The sequence below is a fragment of the Glycine max genome, chromosome 13, assembly GCF_000004515.6.
Source record: "Glycine max cultivar Williams 82 chromosome 13, Glycine_max_v4.0, whole genome shotgun sequence".
Taxonomy (NCBI): domain Eukaryota; kingdom Viridiplantae; phylum Streptophyta; class Magnoliopsida; order Fabales; family Fabaceae; genus Glycine; species Glycine max.
Genome location: NC_038249.2, coordinates 5093763 through 5117222, shown reverse-complemented (window position 1 = coordinate 5117222; position 23460 = coordinate 5093763). Strand labels below are relative to the sequence as shown.

The 23460-nt window shown below is 38.4% G+C and overlaps 2 protein-coding genes across 3 annotated transcripts in view; both read left to right on the top strand.

Annotated features, from left to right (window-relative positions):
- The window catches only part of LOC100776209 (probable plastidic glucose transporter 1), a 33398-nt gene extending 21007 nt beyond the window's left edge, over positions 1-12391 (top strand). Inside the window, exons 10-11 of one of the 2 annotated variants that reach the window (XM_003542271.5) lie at positions 11765-11879; positions 11991-12391. In XM_003542271.5, coding sequence (XP_003542319.1) covers positions 11765-11879; positions 11991-12173 — 298 coding nt within the window. In that variant the 3' untranslated portion in view covers positions 12174-12391. The other variant, XM_006593825.4, reaches the window with a different exon arrangement.
- On the top strand, positions 5196-9441 carry LOC102670387 (uncharacterized). The gene has a single exon (XM_041008610.1). It carries the CDS (start codon positions 5207-5209, stop codon positions 6131-6133), a length of 927 nt encoding a protein of 308 aa, XP_040864544.1. The 5' UTR covers positions 5196-5206; the 3' UTR covers positions 6134-9441.
- Positions 12392-23460: the final 11069 nt, after the last annotated feature.

Below are 23460 nucleotides of genomic sequence, written 5' to 3'. Positions count from 1 at the left end.
TAAATGCTGACAAAAAAAATAATGAGGGTATAAATATGCAGAATTGGTTAAAGAGATTGTTTAGCCAATCTAATTACAAATGATTTAAATTAAATTAAAGATGGGAGAAAATCAAGGATCAAATAAAATTAGAATCATATTTGATTTTTTTCTATCCAACCTTCTAGAAAACTATTCAAATTTGAAAGAAAGAAATCTAAACTATATAAACAAAGAGATGAGAGAGACAGAGAGGGCGAGAGAGGGAGAGAGAGCGAGAAAGAGAGAGAGAGAGTTGGGGAGAGAGAGAGCGATGGCGAGTGGGTAAGAGTCATGTCCAGAAAAGTGAGACGGTGGGAGCGGGGTAGGGCGGATCCTAGGCGAAGCTACGCCGGTACCAAATCTACGCAGCAGTTCCACCATGCACGCAATACTTGGAGGGAGAGAAATGACATATCAACTTTTTACTTCACGAGATTTCCTGAGGACGCTATGGAGAAGGACCTCTGGTTTCATTTCAAAAGATGGGGGGATGTTAGGGAGCTCTTTATTTCTAAAAAGAGAAACAAAATGGGCAGGAGATATGGTTTCGTGAGGTTTAAGGGGGTCTCCGACGTTCGTGCACTGGAGAGACAGCTAGACAACCTCGTAGTGGGTGGCCTGAAGCTATTCGTGAATGTCCCGAAGTACGATAGAGATATGGGGAGACCAGCGCCTACAAGAACAGAGTTCATACCTCAGGAGGTCGGCAGTAGCCAACGGTTGTCACCACCTCAACTACCACCTCATCATCAGAGGGCCCCAGCGCCGTTGTACGCAACTGTTCTGCGCAGAGACATACGAACCCCAAAGCAAAGGCGACATGTAGAGAATGTAAGCTCCGGACAAGGATGGTCCCAATCATCAGCACACATTAACATCCCCGAGGAAACAAAACCGTGGCTCTCCGAGGCGTGGGTGGGGCGAGTTAAGAATATGTCGAGCTTTGACAAAGTGGAGGACGAGTTGTCATGGGAACTAGGAGCAGAGATTGTGCCCAAGTACTTAGGGGATGATATGACCCTACTCCTTGGTCTTTTAGATACCAAGGCGGAAGAAATGGTTAACGAGGAAGCCCAGAGTGGAACGACGCCATTTTACTCTTTGGAGAAATGGAATCCCAATATCAGAACGGGCCACAGATTAACTTGGGCCCTTTGCTGGGGGATCCCATTAGTTGCATGGGACATTGAATATTTCCGCAAGATTGTAGCTGCCATAGGTGACCTAGTGGAGGTGGATGACGATGTGGAGGAGCTTCGAAGGCTTGACTGGGCGAGGATGCTCATCAGGACCTCACGGAGGCCATCACTTCAGCACACGGTGAACCTTCATATCAGCAAGGAGGTACACCAGGTCCACATAGTTGAAGAAGCAACGCCTAATGTCAGAAAGTGTACCTGCTCTGGCCGTAGCAATTTCGGCTCATCGGAGGAGATATCATCGTTTGATGGCGACACCGACGGCACCAACCCGAGTGAGGAGGGAGCTCTGGGTACCGACAAAGCTCCACCAGGGATTGACGGAAACTCCGCCGTCGTGGGAGAGTTCAGGGGAAAATCGCTTTTACCCGGCGGAAAACATCCCAACGGTCGGATAACAGCCGTTGAACCAGTGGATAATAACTTTGGTACGTGGTGTACCGCTAGCCATTTAGTTGTGTCAGCCTCAGGATCTCTAAATGGCAAGCTTTCAAAAGAAAGTCCTAATGCGGAGACAGAGGAGGGTAGCGACAAAGTGGAAATAGCCAGAGAAGAAAGGTTTTCAGATGTCGGGATTACGGAAGAGCAGACCAAGGTAGGAGATCTTCACTATTTGGGTAATGTTGACCCTATAGGAAGATGTCAAGCATTAGAGGAGGGTGATTATAGAGGGCCACAGCTGGCAATATCCTCTGAATTGTGTAATACAGGTGTTGCCCGTGGAGAGCAAGCTGGTCCTGATGACTGTAACATACCACTTGCTTCTTGTGATGCCGATATTGGGCCTTCGAACATGGGCCTACCTAATTTCAATGATTATGCTGCTGATATATCACAACAATATCCCAGCCCAATTAAAAAGACGTCTGAAACCCCTGGAACATGGAAGGTTTACTCTAGAGGTAGGTGGTGCAAAAAGAAAATGATTTTAAATAGTATGGACAGGAATCTATGGGTAGATAAGGCCACGTGTGTGTCGGATCCTCATGCTGCCGATACTGGGCCTATGAATCTGGACTTATCTAATTACACAAATGCAGCAGCTCAGCAACCCAAAGTGGCCTTAGAGACTTACCCCGTGGTTACCCCAGACCATCATCAGGAAGCAGAACACCATTGGAGCATGGTAAAGAAATTGGGGATGACCTGCGACATGAATCAGGACAGCATCATTGAAAGCTTCTGGGCCATGGAGAACAGAGATCGAAAAGAGGCAGAGAAGCTGGGTAACAGGATATTTGCCTCATGAATATTCTCTCATACAATGTAAGAGGACTCGGGAGGGGGGTTAAATGGAGTGCAATCAGAAGGCTGGTGAGGAAACACAATTTAGACCTACTGTGTCTTCAGGAGACGAAGAGAGATCGAATTGACAAATCAATTTGTCAGGCTTTATGGGGAGATGATGATGTAAGCTGGGAAATGCATCCGGCAGAAAACACTGCAGGAGGTTTACTATGTATCTAGAATGACAAAATATTTAAAGTAGAAAGAAAAGTAACAAGCAAGGGATTTATTTTGTTGGAAGGCACATGGATCAGCGAAGCCCAGAATGTGTGTATAATTAATGTCTATGCTCCTTGTGACTCTCAGAATAAAAGATTTCTCTGGGAATCCCTTAGGCAGCAAAAAACCTCGTGCTCAAATGTCTTATGGTGCCTGATGGGTGATTTTAATAGCGTTAGAAGTTCTTCAGAGAGGGTGGGCCTTTCTCAGAGAGGGGTGGATGACAAAATTATTAGCGAGTTCAACGACTGGATAGCGGATCTTGAAGTCGAAGAGCCACCATGTGTGGGGAGAAGATACACTTGGTTTAGACCAAACGGTGCTGCCAAGAGTAAACTGGACAGAACCTTTGTATCAGCTGAATGGTTCTCCAAATGGCCAGCAAGCACACAATTCATTTTGGACAGGAACTTCTCTGATCATTGTCCCGTTCTTCTCAATTCCAAATCAGTGGACTGGGGACCCAAACCGTTTCGTGTTCTTGACTGTTGGCTCAAGGATAAGTCTTTCTCAAAGACAGTTCATGACTGCTGGTCACAGATGCATCTAGGGGGGTGGGGAGGATATGTTCTAAAAGAAAAGATAAAGCGGCTCAAAGTGAGGCTGAGGTCCTGGAATAAGGAGCAGTTTGGCAACACGCTTAAGAAAGTCCAGAACCTTGAGCTCGAACTGAATAAGCTGGAAAGTGATTCAGCTAACAGGCAATTAACTGAACAAGAGAATATACGAAGGAAACAGCTGCAACAGGATCTATGGGCAGCAGCCCAATCATATGAATCAATAATGAGGCAGAAAGCAAGGTCAAAATGGATCAAAGAGGGGGATTGTAACTCCCGGTACTTCCACTTGCTGCTTAACTCTAACCGCAGACACAACGCTGTGAATGGAGTGATTATTGATGGCTCCTGGGTTGATGAACCAGCCAGTGTGAAAGCGGAAATCCATAGGTTCTTCCAACAGAGATTCAATGAGTCCCATTAGTGCAGACCACAACTGAATGGGATCAGTTTTAATTCTGTGGGACAGCAGAAAAGACAGCTGCTGGTGGAAAGCTTTCATGAGGAAGAAATTAGGAGGGCGGTTTGGGACTGTGGTTGTGAGAAAAGTCCAGGCCCAGATGAACTTAATTTCAAATTTATCAAACAATTCTGGCAACTTTTGAAACCAGATTTCCTTCGGTTCCTTGATGAATTCCATGCCAACGGGATTTTCCCAAAGGGAAGTAATGCCTCTTTTATCTCCTTAATACCTAAGGTGCCCGAGCCTCAGAGCCTAAATGATTTTAGACCTATCTCCCTTATTGGCTGCGTGTATAAGGTTGTGTCTAAGCTGTTATCAAATAGGCTGAAGAAAGTATTGCCAACCCTCATAGATGAAAGACAATCTGCTTTCATTGAAGGTAGGCAGATGCTGCAGAGTGTGGTTACTGTTAATGAAGTGATAGAGGAAGCAAATAGAGGTTGGTGTTCAAAGTTGATTTTGAAAGGGCTTATGATTCTGTTTCGTGGGACTACCTATTATATATGTTGTTCAGAATGGGCTTCTGCAGTAAGTGGATCCAATGGATCCAAGGTTGTCTCAAATCTGCTTCAGTTTCGGTTTTGGTAAACGGAAGCCCAACCTCTGAATTTACTCCGCAAAGAGGTCTTCGTCAAGGTGATCCATTGGCTCCTTTGCTGTTTAATATTGCAGCGGAAGGTCTAACAGGACTTATGAGAGAGGCGGTCAACAAGAATTTATTTTCTGAATTTCTAGTTGGGAAAGACAGAGTTCCAGTCAGCATTCTACAATATGCTGATGACACCATATTTTTTGGTGAGGCATCTATGCAAAATGTCATCACCATCAAATCAATTTTGAGGGGATTTGAACTGGCTTCTGGTCTTAAAATTAATTTTGCGAAAAGCTGTTTTGGTGCGTTGGGAAAATCTGAACAATGGACAAGAGAGGCTGCTGAACTGCTCAACTGCAGAATTCTCTCCCTACCTTTTAAATATTTGGGTATCCCCATTGGGGCAAACCCAAGGCGTAGTGAGCTGTGGGATCCGATAATTAGAAAGTGTGAGAGGAAGCTAGCTAGATGGAAACAACGCCATTTATCCTTTGGGGGGAGAGTGACCCTTATTCAGTCCATCCTATCATCGATCCCCATTTATTTTCTATCCTTTTTCAGGTTGCCCAGAAAAGTAGCAGATAAGCTCATTGGAATCCAGCGCAGCTTCTTATGGGGAGGAGGGTCGGAGCAAAGGAAAATAGTGTGGGTCAAATGGGAAACTATTTGCCTCCCAAAACATAAAGGGGGCTTAGGTATAAAAGACATAAGGACCTTCAACAAAGCTCTTCTCGGGAAGTAGAGATGGGATTTGTTTCACCAAAGCAAGGAGTTGTGGGCCAGAATATTGGTTTCTAAGTATGGTGGGTGGAGATCACTGGTGGATGCTAAAAGGGTTAATAATGAGTCAGTGTGGTGGCAGGATTTGATGGCGGTGACCCATGACCAACAATTCAATAATGTACTTCAACAGGGAACAGTATGGAGGGTGGGCAACGGGGATAAAATTCGTTTCTGGGAGGATTGCTGGACTGGAAGCGGTCAACCACTAATGCTGAAATACCCTAGGCTATTTCAGATATCCCGTCAGCAACAAAAATTAATTCTGCAAATGGGGAGTTTCACAGATTCAGCATGGGAATGGAACCTCTCTTGGAGAAGGCCCCTATTTGACAATGAGGTAGCCTCGGCTGTAGGTTTTCTGGAAGATATATCACACACTGCACTCCAACAATATGCAGCAGACAGCAGGGTATGGAAACCTGAATCCAATGGATACTATTCTTCTAAGAGCGCCTACATTCTGCTGCAAGGGAACTCAGAGGAGGGAAACATGGATGATACATTCAAGGACTTATGGAAGCTGAAGATCCCAGCTAAAGCATCAATTTTCGCTTGGAGGTTAATTAGAGATAGATTACCGACTAAGTCTAATCTGCGGAAAAGGCAAATTGATATAAATGACAGTCTGTGCCCTTTATGTAGTATTAAGGAGGAAACTGCATCTCATCTCTTCTTTGAATGCAGCAAAACACAGCAATTATGGTGGGAATCCCTATCATGGATTGGTACCTCGGGGGCCTATCCTATAAATCCAAGGCTCCACTTTCTGCAGCACAGCAATGGGATGAAAGGTGGGAAGAAATACAACAGGTGGAAGTGTTGGTGGGTTGCTTTAAACTGGTCTATATGGCAGTATAGAAATAAGGTTATTTTCACGAATGCCCCATTCAATGGCAGTAAGGTGCTGGAAGATGCACTGTTCTTAGCATGGACATGGTTCAGAACTATGGAGGAAAATTTTACAATGCATTTCAACTTTTGGTCTAGTAATCTACCAGCTGGTTTTATGTAATCTAGGGTAACACCAGCTGTGTTTTTGTTATTTTCGCCGCTTTGTAGTAGGCTAGTAAGCTCCTATCAGTCTGTATTTAGCCTGATATGAGGATTTACTAGCCTTACTTACATTCTCTAGTATTTCCGGTACCTCTGGTACTCTCTCATTTATTAATATATATTATTTTTGCTGACCAAAAAAAAAAAAAAAACTATATAAACACTCCCCTCAAGTTGGTGCAAATATATTTAACTTGCCCAACTTTCTTGCAAGAAATTAAAGTTGGGTCTCAACAGACTTTTTGTATGTCTGCTAACTGTTGAGAGGTTGGAGCAAAGAGCATGCAAATAACCCCTTGATCAACTTTCCCTTTATATAGTGTCCATCAATTTCTACATTCTTGGTTTGGTCATGCTGGAGAGGGTTTTGAGCAATATTCCTTGTTAAAACGATATAGTTTCATTGGGAATCATAGAAAGTCAGAACTCTTCATTGGGAGAAAGAGAATCATTTTCTTATTCATTGTTTGATGACGAGTTTCAATGAGAGTATAAATAGGCAGAATTGGTTAGATCAGAGAGATTCTCTAACCAATTGAATTACAAAGTAATTTAAATTAAAGGCTAAATAACCTTTTTGGATTACGTTAGTGATTTCCTCCCTTAATTATATCATTTTGAGTATTATAAATAATATAAAATGTGTGGTCTTAAAGACACAGTTCCTGTACAAATCTAATATGGTATCGGATTGGGGTTTGATCCCTATTTTCTTTTTCGTGGAGTTCTTTGCGGTGAACAGTATTGCACGCTACTTCTGCCTCTGTTTGGTAGCCATCCCGACGAACCCTATCCAACGACCTCGGCATTGGAAGTTGTGTCAATAGATGCTTCTACACACGCCTCCACGCACGACCCTTTCTTGGCACGTGAACTACTTTTTGGCCACACCCACTCATTGGCAACACTCCTCCCTCCGGGGACCCTTACCAACCAGTTTTTGGCACTACTTGCACTCTGAAGACCCTTCTAGCTATTGCTCCTTCATATCCAACAGCCAGACGACTCTGTCATGCCCTTTTTTGGTGACATCCAACTGCAGATTAAACTACTGCTAACTTCCCATCAATGGCTTTGACGATTCCACCCCTCTATCACATTTTCCAATGTGCTGTTGATTCGTTGTGAAAAATTGATTGGGACAACAAACTAGAGTCCACACCTGCCCCACATAGGAGTGTGACTATCTTTGCTAGTGAGTATATTGATTTCCTCCAGTTTTGAGCAGCCAAGCAACCTGCCTTGCCTGTTATTGTTGTGAAGTCTGGTAATCCTGTAGCCTTTTTCTCCCAGTTCTCTTCTCTTGGACCTTGAATACTTGATTCTGGTGCCTCTGGTCATATGACTAGTAACCAATTTTTATTCCCTCTCAATTGTCTTTTTCATACTCATTGTCTTATGTTACCTTGCAGATAACTCTCAAATTAAAGTTTGTGACATTGGTCAGACCCACCCACTCCACAGCCTTTATTTAAATTCTGTCTTATTTGTTCCAGGTTGTCCTTTCAATTTAATTTCCATTAACAAACTCATCTGTTCACTTGATTTCTCTTGGGCAATTTAGTTTGGAACAATTGCGTCTTTTGGTTCCTAGTCTCTCTACTCTTAAGTTATTATAGTGAGTTGTGTTAGTTAGGAAAACATGTTCTTCATTCTTATAGTCCTCGCGTCAATAAAAGTGTTTCATCCCTTTTTACTTTAGTTCACTTTGATATCAGGGTCCTAGTCGAGTCCGTTCCTCTTCAGCATTTAACTATTTGTCTTATTTGTTGTGTTGTCCTTTTAATTTAATTTCCATCTGAAAACTTGCCCGTTCACTTCATTTATCTTGGTCATCCAGTTTGGAAAAATTGCATCTTTTGGTTCCTAGTCTCTCTACTCTTAAGTCATTACAATGTGAGTCGTGTTAGTTAGGAAAACATGTTTGTCATTCTTATAGTCATCGCACCATTAAAAGTGTTTCATTCCCTTTTTCTTTAGTTCGTTCTGATATTTGGGTCCTAGTTGAGTTTTTTCCTCTTTAAGATTTTACTATTTTGTCACATTTATTAATGATTTTTTCTATTGTACTTGGGTTTTACTTATGATAAATCGTTTTGACGTTCTCTATAATGTCCGTCGTTACAATAACAATCTGTAATAAAATATACCAAAAAGAATATGAAATTTCAAAATTATAATAGTTTGAAAATACCTCATGTATAATAAAACAAGTTAAATAAACGAGTCGTTACAAAAAAAAACATTATCCTTAAAGATTGGTATGCTTGAATGTCGCCCCAATGGAATTCCTATGGACCCCAACATGAAGTGTCTTTTGGGTTAGGGGGAGCTACTGAATGACCCGGGAAGATATCACAGACTTATTGGTAAACTCAATTACCTCACTATCACTAGACTAGACATCACCTTTGCAGTAAGTGTGGTAAGTCAATTCCTCAATGCCCCTTGTGATAGCCATTGGGATGCTGTCATGCGCATCCTTAGATATATCAATCCTTAGATATATCAAGTATGCACCAGGTTGTAGACTCTTACATGAAGACAAAGGCAATGCGAAGATTGTTTCTTACTCTGATGCTGATTGGGTAGGATCACCATCAGATAGGAGGTCTACCTCTGACTCTTGGAAGGAAATTTGTTCTCATGCAGAAGTAAGAAGCAAAATATAGTTGCTAGACCCAGCATCGAAGCTAAATGCCATGCCATGGAAGTTGCTGCATTCAAAATTACATGGCTTAGGCAACTTCTCCTACAATTACAGTTTGGAGACACTTAAGTCACTAAGCTTATTTGTGATAACCAAGCCGCTCTTGACGTTGCTTCTAATTCAGTCTTCAATGAGCGGACTAAACACATAGAGATAGACTGTCACTTTGTAAGAGAAAAGGTGTTGTCTGGTGAAATCAAGACTCACTTTGTTGGTTCTAATGATCAATTGGCTAATATTTACACTAAGTCTCTTAGAGGACCTCGGGTTGAAACTATATGTGAGAAGCTTGGTGCATATGATATATATATATACTCCAACTTGAGGGGGAGTGATAGAATTAGTGATAGAATCTCTAATTAGTAGCTGGGTAGCCTTAGAATCAACAATCACATTTATTTGTATTTATAGTAAATATATTATTATATATACAGAGTTGTGAGATCTTGCTAAGACACAATTCAGAAAGTTTTTAGTATCATTATTGAGTATTATAAATAATAGGTTTAATTACCCAATTGTCGCTATAGTTTTCAAACTTATCCTTATTAGTCCTTATAGTTAATAAGTGGATTTTTTAGTCCCTGAAGTTTACATTTTAATTCCCAAAAGGTCCCTGCCGTTAAAATTCTTTAACTAACGGAGTTAAAAAATTTAACGACAGGGACCTTTTGAGAATTAAAATGTAAACTATAGGGACTAAAAGGGATAAGTTTGGAAATTATAGGGACTAAATGGATAATTAAACCTAAATAATATCATGTGTGATCTCAAAGACACAATTCCTGTACAAATCTAATACCCTTTAAAACTGTAATTGTGAGGTGTTTCACACATGTATATTCTTATTTATAATGACTAATAGTACAATATATGGAAACATAAAAAAGACTAATAATGAGAATAATTCCTAATTATCAGCTGTAAATAATTCCCTATTTAAAGTGATCAAATCATATCTTCAACGCTCCCCCTCAAGCTGAAGCTGGAGCATATGTCATATGAATAAAGCTTGTTACAGTTGCTGTCAACACAAAAGCCCTTGAGGGATTTAGTGAACATGTCAGCAAGTTGATCACTGGAGCTGACAAAGTCAATGATGATGTCTCCTGTGAGCACCTTCTCTCTCACAAAGTGACAGTCAATCTCTAATGCAATGTGAAGAACAACTTGATTGTCCAATATCAGTCTAGTATATGAGTGTCTCCAAATTTTAGTTGTTGGAAACAAGGTTATTGAACACGAAGTAGACTCTTGGGAATTCCGTAAACTTAAATCGTAGACTCGTAATAGTTTATTTCATGTAAAAAATGATAAAATACCTATAAATAACATGCTAATTCAATATTTCAACACCATAATAAGCAAAATAATAAATCTCAAATTCCACAATATTAAAATAACCAAGTTTAGTAGTACATCACTACTAGATAAGTTCAAACTACACCAAATAACACATAAATAATAATAAGTTCACACAGTTACAAAACATAAGTTCTTAAAATAACTAAAAAAGGACAAATGTCACTTAGATAATCCATAAAATAAATCAATAAAATGCAGTAAATTACATGAATGTTTTGGGTTAAATTTTTTAATTCCATAAACTTAGACTTAAACTCGCAAGTCTACTCCTAGATTACCAAAAAGCCAGTTTGTTAATGAGTTAACTTGGAAGATGGATGTGAACTTTAACTTGCAAGTTTGATAATCATGGTTGGAGAAGTTGACTAAGCCATGTAATCTTGCATGCAGCTGCTGCCATAGCACGACTCAGCTTCAACACTTGATCTAACAACTGTTTTTGCTTCTTGCTCCTCTAGGAGATCAAGTTCCATCCATTTAACCTCCTATCTGATGGTTTGGATAAACAGTACCAGGGGCGAATGAAAAGTAGCAGAAAAGCCAAATGAGCCAAATGACCCCGTTGGGGAGGGGAAAGTGACAACCAACCCCTGAAACAGGTAGAGGAAGGCCTAATGAGTTTGATGGTGAAAGAGGCTGGCAAGGTGGCACGTGGTGCTCATGCACTGACAGATCTGCAAGAGAAACTGGTGTGTGGGAGCACATGAGGGCCCGGTTGACGTCACCGGTGCAGCATTGGACAGATCGATGTTCTCTATTGCTGGTGCCGGCAGTCCAACCTCAAATGGAGGTGGTCGTCAGGACAACCAGGGTGGCATCAGTTACTTCCGTTGAGGGCAGAAATAAACAGGCCCACAGGACATGGCCTTCTGATATCAACTTAAGTATCTGATTTGTATATTCTGAATGCCTGAGGAGAATGTTCCCTCAGCTGTGTATTTATAATGATCAACATTGAATACAACAACAATGGAATCCCTTAATAGTAGGATAAAACAATCTGAATCAATTACTTAACAATAGTAACTATGCAACTGAAATAATAACTTAAACAAGGAAACAAATCATATCTCAACAAAGAGAAAAAAAAAAGACTTAAATACCAAAAGAAAAAGGTTGAAAGTCAGAAAGACAGGTACTAAGTTGGGTTTATGTCACAATGCATCATAGTGGCTGTGATTTTCCATGATATTGGCTTTATGATTGCTGGCAAAACATAAAAACAGTGTAATTGACTTCCGATAGCAGCCACCTGTCACGACACAACCCTGCTGTAGCATCCCAACATGTAATTGACACTAGCAGTGGAATATCTTGATGTTTTTCCTAATTCAAAATAATGTGCTATAGCATTTGATCTATATATTTACTTTAAGGATGTCAGCATAATTCCTTTATTATTTATCAACATGAACATAGATGATAACCTGAAGATGTTCCAAGATAGTTTCCTGTATTTTATATTGTTTGGAAGATTGGCACAAGGATCATGTTTCCCTTTATACAATTTCACAGGTATATATTCTCTTTTGCAATTGGAGCTGGCCCTGTAACTGGTATCATTATACCAGAGCTTAGCAGCACCAGAACACGAGGAAAGATTATGGGGTTCAGTTTTTCTACTCATTGGGTAGGTATTGAAACTTCTCATGTGCTGTTTCCTCTATTGAAAGCTCTTTTTAGTTGGTACTTGTGATGAAATTTTTCTGGCTACTGATTTTAATTTGTCCCTTGTATCCAGGTTTGTAATTTTGTGGTGGGATTATTCTTTCTTGAATTGGTGGATAAATTTGGAGTTGCACCTGTATATGCCAGCTTTGGTGCAATTTCCCTGTTAGCCGCAACATTTGCCTATTACTTCATAGTAGAAACTAAGGGACGCTCTCTAGAAGAAATTGAACGATCCTTGAACCTAAAAGCTTAAACCTTATGATTTACTGATCAATGTATATAGGATGGAGATGGTGGATTTATTTTGAGGTTAAGCATCACTATGAGCTTAACTGACAAGAAAACCAGGATGTCTTGAGACTGCCTTCATAATGTAAAAGTGCAACTAAACTGCACGAGTTTGCATCTTTGCAACCTTGACTGTTTCTACATCTAGTCAATGTATAATGAAATCCTGATATTTTATTCCCATTCTTCTATCTTTGCGCGATGCGAGTAATTGTGTTAAAACTATGTAATTAGTGTTTAACTTCACTGGGTTTAGAAATTTTTTTTTTTCTTTTTCTACTAATGTCATTTTTAAATTTTTCAGAGGGATTTATTGACAGAAGTGATTAACAAGGGATAAATTATTTAACTATCTATAACTTCTATAATTTAGAATGACCTTTTTCACTATTCATATGACTGGTATTTTGTTTTTCCAATTATATCCTTTACTTGGTAATGTGTGGTCATTTTTCAAGTTTGTTACATATGTTGGCTTATATTTTTTTAATGCAGCATTTTCATTTTGAATTTTTTAATCTCTTTTTAGTATACTTACTCATTCCCACGGTCTCCATAAAATCTGTCCACTGCTCCTCCTTAAGGTTTTGAATCTACGGCTGGAGATCAAACTTTACTGTTTTGAATTTAAGGTTGGAAGTGTACTTGATTTCTGGTAGTAGAACTGCCTATTAATGACTATAAATTGATAGTTTCTAGGTTCTTAATATCTATAAATCGGTAGTTCCTCAAACTAAAATATAACAACTAACCATGTAAAAAACAACTAAAGAGTACAATTAATTGTACGTTTTAATATATTCTATTACTAAAATTATGTACAAAAATAAAATGTTTCAGTAAAACATTAAAATAGATTATTGTAATGTTATTTAAATAAGTTATAGCTACATTCAAATAAATACCATAAAACTATATAGGCTTAATACTCAATTTGGTCCTCTAATTATATTTAAGAGTTCAATTGGATCATGATATTTTGAGGGCGAGCCCTGGTGCAGCGGTAAAGTTGTGCCTTGGTGACTTGTTGGTCATGGGCTCAAATCCGGAAACAGCCTCTTTGCATATGCAAGGGTAAGGCTGCGTACAATATCCCTCTCCCATACCTTCGCATAGCGAAGAGCCTCTGGGCAATGGGGTACGAAGTAATTGGATCATGATATTTTAAAAAACTTCAATCAAGTCCATTAATTTTTAAAATTGTCTCAATAAGTCATTTTCGTCAAATTAGATTGACATTGTTAGCATCGTAAATTCCGACGGTTTTTATGAATAGGGATTGTTTTAACTGTTATTATATTTATTATTATTTTAAAAATACTTATAATATTAAAGAATAAATTTTTTAAAAAGTGACATATAATTGTCACTATAGATTGTTTTAAACTCCAAAATTAGCGGACCATTCAACCCATTTCAACCACATGAAAATTCCTATACAACTCAATAGTCATCCAACTTAATTTGGTGACTTGTGCATAATAATTATTAATCAGCGCACCAACGTTTTCTCCCTATGTTCCAAGGGTGATGCTAGGTGCATCCAGCATTATTGTTGGTGCATCCAACATTTTAAGTGAATGGGCGAAAATGCTTTTCACTTAAAATTTAAAACTTGTACACCCAGTACTGTTCACGCATTCTGATGAGGACATGACCAAGAGCAAGGGCAAGGATCCACTTGAAGGACTTGGAGGACCTATGACAAGGGCTAGAGCAAGGAAAACCAATGAAACTCTTCAACAAGTGTTGTCCATACTATTTGAATACAAGCCCAAGTTTCAAGGAGAGAAGTCCAAGGTTGTGAGTTGTATCATGACCCAAATGGAGGAGGACTAAATGGCACCACTTTGTCTCAATTTTAGAGTGTTTAGTTTGTCTAAATAATGGCCCAATCCTTGTAAAGTTGGCTGACCAAAAATATGTTTTGGGTTAATCAACTAAAAGGGCTTTAGTTAGGTTTAGTTGAAGTTGTAATAAGGGCCCAATTGGCAACCTAGGCATCAGCCTTTTGGGAGACCAAATGGGGGCTGACTTGATGGCTGTTGGGGGTGACTTTTGGTTGCCACAATTTCAGTTACACTCAGCCATTAAGTTCTTTAATTTCCTAGGTTAATGGCATTAAGTTCTTTTAATTCTAGGTTAGTGGGCCATTACTAAAATCTAATGTAAAGCTTCCATATAAGCTGAACCATTTTATCAATAAACACAAGTTGAGTTTTATTCAGAAAATTAGAGTTTATCTCTTTTATCTTAGGGAGAGTGATTCTCCTAAATTCTTGAGTGATTCAAGAACACCCTGACTGTATCAAAGGACTTTCACAACCTTTGTGTGTTGCCCTCGCCGGAAAGAGTGATTCTTTCCTTCCTTTCATCTTCAACCTTGTTCTTTCAAATCATAATTCTAGAAAATCCACTTCTGCCCAGAATTATCTCGTGGCCATAACTCCCATTTTACGCACTCAAATTAAGTGATTCTTGAGCCTAAATTGAATTTCAAAACGAGACCTTTCACCTTGTTTTGGAATCACCTCATTTGGAGTCCCGTAGCTTGAGTTATTGCCATTTCTATATTTCTGTCCAGCCACCACTTAACCTACGTTTTACCATCCCATTCATCCATTTTATGCCAAGAATCACCTTATTAAGACCCACAAAATTAACCACCTTATTTTCCATCCCTTCCTTAATCAATTTCCGCATTTTCCATCAAGGTTTAATCCTAGACGATCCTAAGTCAGCCCTTATGCCATGAGGGTTCATATCATTTGGTAATCAGAGCTCTGGTTCTAGGATCAACACTTCCTTTGTTGGAAATATTGGGTAACATCCTTCTTTATTTTTTCTTTGCCATTTATATTACCTTCTTGTTCATGTTCTTTTTTTTCTTTTAGGCTGAACCATTGCAAAAGTTAAGCCTTTTGATCTCTTTGTTACATAAAAAAAAAACATAAATTCGTATAAGCAAAAAAAAAAACAAAATTGGGCTGAATGGTTCATGCTTGAAGAACTTTTTTTTTAAAAAAAAAAATCTCTTTAAGGTAATATATTGGTTGTATGAAGGATTGTTACTTGAATTCCTAAATTCTAAATTTTATTTCCTTCAATTGTGCCTAAAAACATTGTTAGCCTTTTTCTTGGTTAACCTTTTCCTTGTCTCTCTAGCCTTACCTTACACATATTGGTGAATTGTTCTTTGCTGTGGCCATAATCTCTTGAATTGCCTAAGAACTCAAGGGGAATTAGAGTGGTAAAAGGCAAGAGTGTTTTCATTAGAGAAAAGCCATAATTGTGTGATACACTTGAGTGGGTGAGGTATTCAAACAACAACTATAATTGTCTTGTTACGTTTGATTTGTTTGTTTGAGATGTCAGGTACTAATCCTAATGATGGAGTGGGGCTTTCGCAATTCCAAATGCAAGCTTTGATGCAACATTTGGAGAGGTTAATGAAACAACAAGATGATGCACTCTATGAGAGATTGGATCAAATGGAGAATAGAGATCATAATGAAGAAGAAAGGAGAAGAAGAGGGAATGATGGTGTTCCTAGACAAAACCGAATTGATGGTATTAAACTCAACATTCCTCCCTTTAAAGGAAAGAATGATCCGGAGGCCTACTTGGAGTGGGAGATGAAAATAGAGCATGTTTTCTCATGCAACAACTATTAAGAGGACGAAAAGGTGAAGCATGCCGCCACGGAGTTTTCCGACTATGCTCTTGTGTGGTGGAACAAGCTACAAAAGGAGAGATCAAGAAATGAAGAGCCAAGGGTTGATACATGGGCGGAGATGAAAAGGATCATGAGGAAGCGGTATGTGCCGGCTAGTTACTCAAGGGATTTGAAATTCAAGCTCCAAAAACTAACCCAAGGCAACAAGGGGGTTGAGGAGTATTTCAAGGAGATGGATGTGCTCATGATTCAAGCAAAGATAGAAGAAGATGAGGAGGTAACTATGGCTCGATTTCTTAATGGTTTGACTAATGATATTCGTGATATTGTTGAGCTGCAGGAGTTTGTTGAAATGGATGATTTGCTTCACAAAGCAATCCAAGTAGAGCAACAATTAAAAAGGAAAGGAGTGGCTAAAATGAGTTTTACCAACTTTGGTTCTTCTAGTTGGAAAGAAAAAGGTAAGAAAGATGGGGCTAGTACTTCTAGTAGTTCCACACCTACCCCATCAAAAACTCGCTCAAAGTCCCAAGAGGAACCCTCTAAAAGGAGTAGAGATGTGAAGTGTTTCAAGTGCCAAGGCCTAGGACACTATGCATATGAGTACCCTAACAAAAGGTCCATGGTTCTTAGAGATTGAGAATATATAAGTGAATCCGATGTTGAAGAGGAAGAGGAGAGTGAGTACGAAGAGGAGACTCCGGAGGGAGATTTGTTGATGATTAGACGGTTACTTGGTGGTCAATTGAAGCATGAGGAGGAGAGCCAAAGAGAAAACATCTTTCACACTAGATGTTTAATCAATGGCAAGGTGTGCATGGTGATCATTGATAGAGGTAGTTGCACCAATGTGGCTAGTGCTAGATTAGTGTCAAAGCTACATTTAGCTACTAAACCACATCCTAGGCCATACAAACTTCAATGGCTTAGTAAGGATGGAGAGGTGCAAGTGAGGCAGCAAGTTGAAGTGGACGTTTCCATTGGGAAATACAATGATAAGGTACTTTGTGATGATGTTCCTATGGAGGCCAGTCACTTACTTTTGGGGAGACCATGACAATTTGATAAAAGAGCCAATCATGACGGTTACACCAACAAGATCTCTTTCATGCACCAAGACAAAAAGATTGTGCTCAAACCATTGAGTCCACAAGAAGTGTGTGAGGATCAAAAGAAAATGAGAGAAAAACTTCTTCAAGAGAAAAGAGAAAAAGAAAAAGTGAGCAAACACTTGAGAGTGAGAAAAAGAGGGAAACACTTGAGAGGAAAAAGAGTGAACAAAAGAAGAGTGAAACACTTGAAGTGAGGGAGAGCTATTTAGCGACAAAAAGTGAGGTCAAGAGGTTGTTTCGTGCTAAACAGTCACTATACATCTTGTTTTGCAAAAATCAGATTTTGACCACTAACACTTTTGATGATTTTGAAGTGCCTTCTAGTGTTAAAACTCTTTTGCAGGATTTTCAAGACATGTTTCCATCAAATGTGCCAAGTGGACTACCACCTTTGAAGGGAATTGAGCATCAAATTGATCTCATTCCGGGAGCTTCTTTGCCCAATAGGCCAGCCTATAGAAGTAATCCACAAGAAACCAAAGAGATTCAAAGACAAGTGGATGAACTCATTAGCAAAGGTTGGGTAAGAGATAGTATGAGTACTTGTGTTGTCCCGGTGATTTTGGTCCCTAAAAAGGATGGGACATGGCGCATGTGTTACGATTGTAGAGCCCTTAATAACATCACCATTAAATATAGGCATCCTATACCTAGGCTTGATGATTTGCTTGATGAATTGCATGGTGCATGTTACTTCTCTAAAATCGATTTAAAAAGTGGATACAATCAAATTAGGATTAGAGAAGGGGATGAATGAAAAACTGCTTTTAAAACAAAATATGGTTTGTATGAATGGTTGGTTATGCCTTTTGGCCTAACTAACGCTCCTAGCACTTTCATGAGATTAATGAACCATATCTTGAGAGAGTTCATAGGAAAGTTCGTTGTGGTGTACTTTGATGATATTCTTATCTATAGCACATCACTTGATTTGCATATTGATCATTTAAAATCTGTCTTGTGTGTGCTTAAAGAAGAACAATTGTATGCCAATCTTGAAAAATGCATCTTTTGTACTAACCATGTTGTGTTTCTTAGATTTGTTGTAAGTTCAAAAGGAGTGCAAGTTGATGAGGAGAAGGTTAGGGCTATTCAAGAATGGCCTACACCTAAGTCCGTGACCGAGGTAAGGAGTTTTCATGGCTTAACAAATTTTTATAGACGATTTGTGAAGGATTTTAGCACATTGGCAGCACCTCTCAATGAAGTGCTCAAGAAAAATGTTGGTTTCAAATGGGGAGAGAAACAAGAAGAAGCTTTCAATGTTCTTAAGGAAAATCTAACTAATGCCCCCATACTTGCGTTGCCAAACTTTCAAAAATCTTTTGAAATTGAGTGTGATGCTTCAAATGTTGGGATTGGGGTTGTGTTGATGCAAGAAGGTCATCCAATTGCTTATTTTAGTGAAAAGTTAAGTGGTCCTACCCTTAACTATTCAACTTATGATAAGGAGTTGTATGCCTTAGTACGAGCTTTGAAAATATGGCAACACTACCTTTATCCCAAGGAATTTGTCATTCATAGTGACCATGAGTCCCTCAAATATATCAAGGGGCAAGGCAAGCTTAACAAAAGGCATGCGAAGTGGGTGGAATTCCTAGAGCAATTCCCTTATGTTATCAAACATAAAAAGGGAAAAGGTAATATTGTAGCCGATGCTCTTTCTCGGCGTCATGCATTACTTTCTATGCTTGAAACAAAATTGATTGGTCTTGAATGTTTGAAAAGCATGTATGAAAATGATGAAACTTTTGGAGAAATTTTTAAAAATTGAGAAAATTTTTCAGAAAATGGTTTCTTTAGACATGAAGGCTTTCTTTTCAAAGAAAACAAATTGTGTGTGCCTAAATGTTCTACAAGAAACTTGCTTGTTTGTGAAGCACATGAAGGAGGTTTAATGGGGCATTTTGGGGTCCAAAAGACTCTAGAAACATTGCAAGAACATTTTTATTGGACACATAGAGTTTTGATCAGGGTATGCAATTTCCCAAAGTTTACTCTTTAGAGTTACTTTACCACAAACATTAAGTTCCTCAAATCGCTTAGATATGATTTCCATCTCTTCCTTTATGGTCACTTGGGGCTCAGATAAACCCTTGGTCTGAAAAACTTAGTCTCCTTTAAAACATATGGATTGAATCTAGTGGGATGCTACCAAGAACATATTTAGATAGCTCACATGCACAAGGAAGACCGTGCGTAATTCTCACGCACACCCCCAACGAGAAGGATTCTTGCCAGCATAATGTACACGCTCATACTCAGTAGCAATCTGATTTAAAGCATACCTTGAAACCATGCCAAGAAGCCTCTTGTATAAGGTAACTTTAAAAACATGTCCAACCACATGTGTACTTGTTTCAAAGGATGCTTTAATTTTAGTGTGTTGCAGCGTGATCATGTTGTTCATGGCATCCCAAGCACTACATAGGTCTCGAAGGCTATTCTGTAATACTCTTTTTAAAGCCCAATGAGAAGATTCAACCCTATATTTGAAATGCACAAAAAACAATAAACAAATACAATAATTAAAATCCATCAATTCATCAACCCTAATAGAAAAAATTGAACATTTTCATAGTTGTTTGTTGTTATGTTTCCTAAGTGCATCACCTTATTCGTCCAGGCTATAACAAATTTTTCCTTGTGGGGAATTATCCATGTTTCGTTAACATAGTCAACAAACATTGGCCAGGGTGAACGAGAAATTTCAAACTTCTTAAGAAAATCATCGAACTGATGTTCCGAAGGACAATCAACCAAACTTTCCCAGGCATCCATCACATACTCCCAAGCATTTTTTTGACCAATTTGGGATTTACATTTTGCCTTGACATTTTTGTCGATATGAAACCTGCACAACAAGTTTGTACACTCAGGGAATACAGTTTTCACTGCATTCATCAATGCTAGGTCTCTGTCAGTCACAATAACTCCACATGACAAACATACAACACGTAATCGCACTATACATATAATATCATACAAAACTCAACGTAATCTTTTACTGCATACCATTTTATAAACACTACAATTCATAACCATATATATTAAAAACCAAAAATCCTATATCAATCTACATACGAATTATTTCAAATACACATATAAATAAATAATTTTTATTTACAAAATTACATACAAACATATTTATAATAAAAAAAATTAAAACTTTAAACAATTTTTACAAATTTCAAAATCTGTATACCATACGGATCAAGTTGATCCGTATAAACCATATGGAACAACTTGATCTGTAAGGTTTATATGGTTGATCCTTATAAACCATATGGATCAAGTTGATCCGTAAGGTTTATATGGATCAACTTGATCCGTATAAACCATACGAATCAAATTGATTTTTATATGGATCATGTTATCTGTATCTTTAAATTCAACATACAGATCAACTCACTTAGGGAAACCAGCAACACCAACCCGCGTACCTGGTGTACCTCCAACGATGAACCAACCACCACAACAACGGGATAACATTCTCTGTTGGTTTTGCATATTTGGAGGGTGAACGTGTTAATAATGTGGTATGGGCTCTAGAACATTTTCGAGGTCTTTTTCTAAGACGTGATGCCCTCCCTAGAGTAATTGTGACCGAAAGAGACCTAGCATTGATGAATGCAGTGAAAACTATGTTCCCTGAGTGTACTAACTTGTTGTGCAGGTTTCACATCGACAAGAATGTCAAGGCAAAATGTAAATCCTTAATTGGTCAAAAAAGGCATGGGAGTATGCCATGGATGCCTAGTTTGGTTGATTGTCGTTCTGAGCATCAGTTCGATGATTGTTTTAAGAAGTTTGAAATTGTTTGTTTCCCATGGCCCATGATTGTTGACTATGTTAACGAAACATCGATAATTCCCCATAAGGAAAAATTTGTTACAACGTAGATGAATAAGATGATGCACTTAGGAAACACAACAAGTCAACAACAAACAGGTATGAAAATGTTAATGTTTTTGTGTTAGGGTTGATGAATTGATGGTTTTTAATAATTTTATTTGTTTAATGTTTTTTGTATATTTGAAATATAGGGTTGAATCTGCTCATTGGGCTTTAAAAAGAATATTACAGAATACCCTTAGAGACCTATGTAGTGTTTGGGATGCCATGAACAACATGATCATGCTGTAACATGTAACATCCCAGTTTTTCGTAAATAAATTTAAAAAAAGCTTTTTAGTAAAAATAAATAAATAAATAAATATAGAGCAAATAATAGGTTGAGTACCCTAGGTATAAATTATGTTAAGTCAGCTGTCTCCTTTTTGGCCTCATTTTCGTTTTTCCCTTCTCTTCTCAAAACCCTTTCTTTTTCCCGCAGCCCACCAAACCTCTCAGAAAAACGACGATCTTGAACTTGTTCAGCATTGGATCGTCGTGAAATTTGAGTATCATGTTCGCAACCCAATTCCGAACATTATCACCGTTGGGAATTTCAAAATCATATCTGAGTTTAGAGGAAAACCCTTCGCATTGTAGCATTTTAATTTCCCCCAGAAACCCAAAACTGTCTCGGTAAAACTACGATCCCAGTTTCGTTAGCCGTTGGATTTTCATGAAATTTGGATATGTTGTTCAAAATTCAATTCCGCACACTTCCACCGTTGGGATTTGCGAGACAATATTCGTGGAGGGAGAAAAAGGAATCGCATGAAGACAGTACAAGTGGAGGTTTCAATCTCTTCTCCGTCTCTCTGACGTTTGGGAATTCTATCGGAGCTATCGGAGCAGTCGGAGGAATAATTGAAAGAATTTCAGGGAACCGCTAGAGATGTTGCTATCGCTGGCTGAAGACACGTGAGTCCGCTCAGAGGTAAGGGATGAGTTATTCACAGTTGGGGCTTAGTGAGAACATGTGTAGGGATCCTTAGAGGATTAAATTGGGGTTTTATTTTGAGATGTTTATTAAATTGCAATTTTTCCTTTATGATTATAAATAAAATATTGATGTCCTAATGAAAATTGCTTGATAAATTGTGCTCTTGATATTTGTATATTTCGACCTATGATTTTGATATAATTGTGTAATATTATTTAAGGGTTTTAGTCCTAATGTTGTGATAGTCTTTTATATAAATTGTTATATTGAGGATATGAAATGATGATTCAAATTGTGAGTATGTGATGAATTGTAGAAGAACATGTTGCTTTGAGATTATAATATTGTTATTGAGATTGAGTATAAGTGTAAAGTTCAACATGTGTTAATTTGTGAGATACGTGTAAACATGTGATGGTGAATTGTGATACTATGAAAATTGTGAATGAGTTCTACTTGTGGATAAGTGTGTAGTTAACACTTGATGTGAAATTACTTGTGTTGTAAGCTATGAATTGTACAATAACCCGACCAGCGTTATCTTGAGAAAAGCGTTGATACACAGTGTTAAAGAGAAAATGTAGGTTTCCTATTTAGGAACTAGTGTTAAATCGTAGCGCAATTGTGTTGAACGTGTTTAAAACACGAGTGTAAGGTCGTGGGTATTGTATAATTCATGAGCAGTGTCTGCATGTAAAAAAAATTATTTTAGGGGTTGGACCTGAATCAGGAGGGAGAGGCCCTGACGGACTCTTCGGAGTGTAGGCCTTGGGGGTCACCAGGTTTGAGTGCTCCTTTAAGCCTATGCTGATCCCATAAGGTTGGAGCATTCTCGCAAAACATCGTGACCCTGATTGGTCTCCCTATGATCTTACTTAGTGAGAGTGACCTGACAAACCCATTGTGTGGTGTGTCTTGTTATGTACTCCTAAGCGTCCTAGGGTGGTTTTTCACTGACATGGTACCACATTGCATATAGGATTGAGTCTTAGCATAACTATTGCATATGCTTGCTAATTGATGTGTTATTATATCTTGATCGAAGTGTGCGATTCTTGTGTAATGTGATTGATAATTGAAAAGTGAATTTTGAATGACGAAATGATGAAGTTACGTGAGCTATGTTTAAGCAAGTGGTATCTCATTTATATAATATGTATATTTAATTGTCTTGTTTCTCTATTAGCTAGGAATGTGATAACTCACTCTCTGTGTGTTGTTGTGTTTGGATCCTGTGATGATCTTGAACTTGTGTTCGGGGGAGCAGATGAATAGGTGGATGACTATGAAGAACCTCATGCTAGAGGACACGGGAACACAACGCTCTGATAGGATGTGACATTAGGATATAGGTTCTATATTAATTGTATGAAGCTTTGACGACCTTGTTGAGTCGAGAATACTTTATTATTTATTTGGACAAGTTTGAATATGATGTAGAAGAAAATGAATGTGAGCCTTTTTCCCCTTTGAAAGACTTGTTTAAAAAAAATGTTTTAAAAATACTTTTAATTAATATTAGAATTTTTTTTTATTCCTTATTAGTATATATGTGAGGGGTAGAGGGTGTCACACAACACACTAAAATTAAAGCATCCTTTGAAACAAGTACACATGTGGTTGGACATGT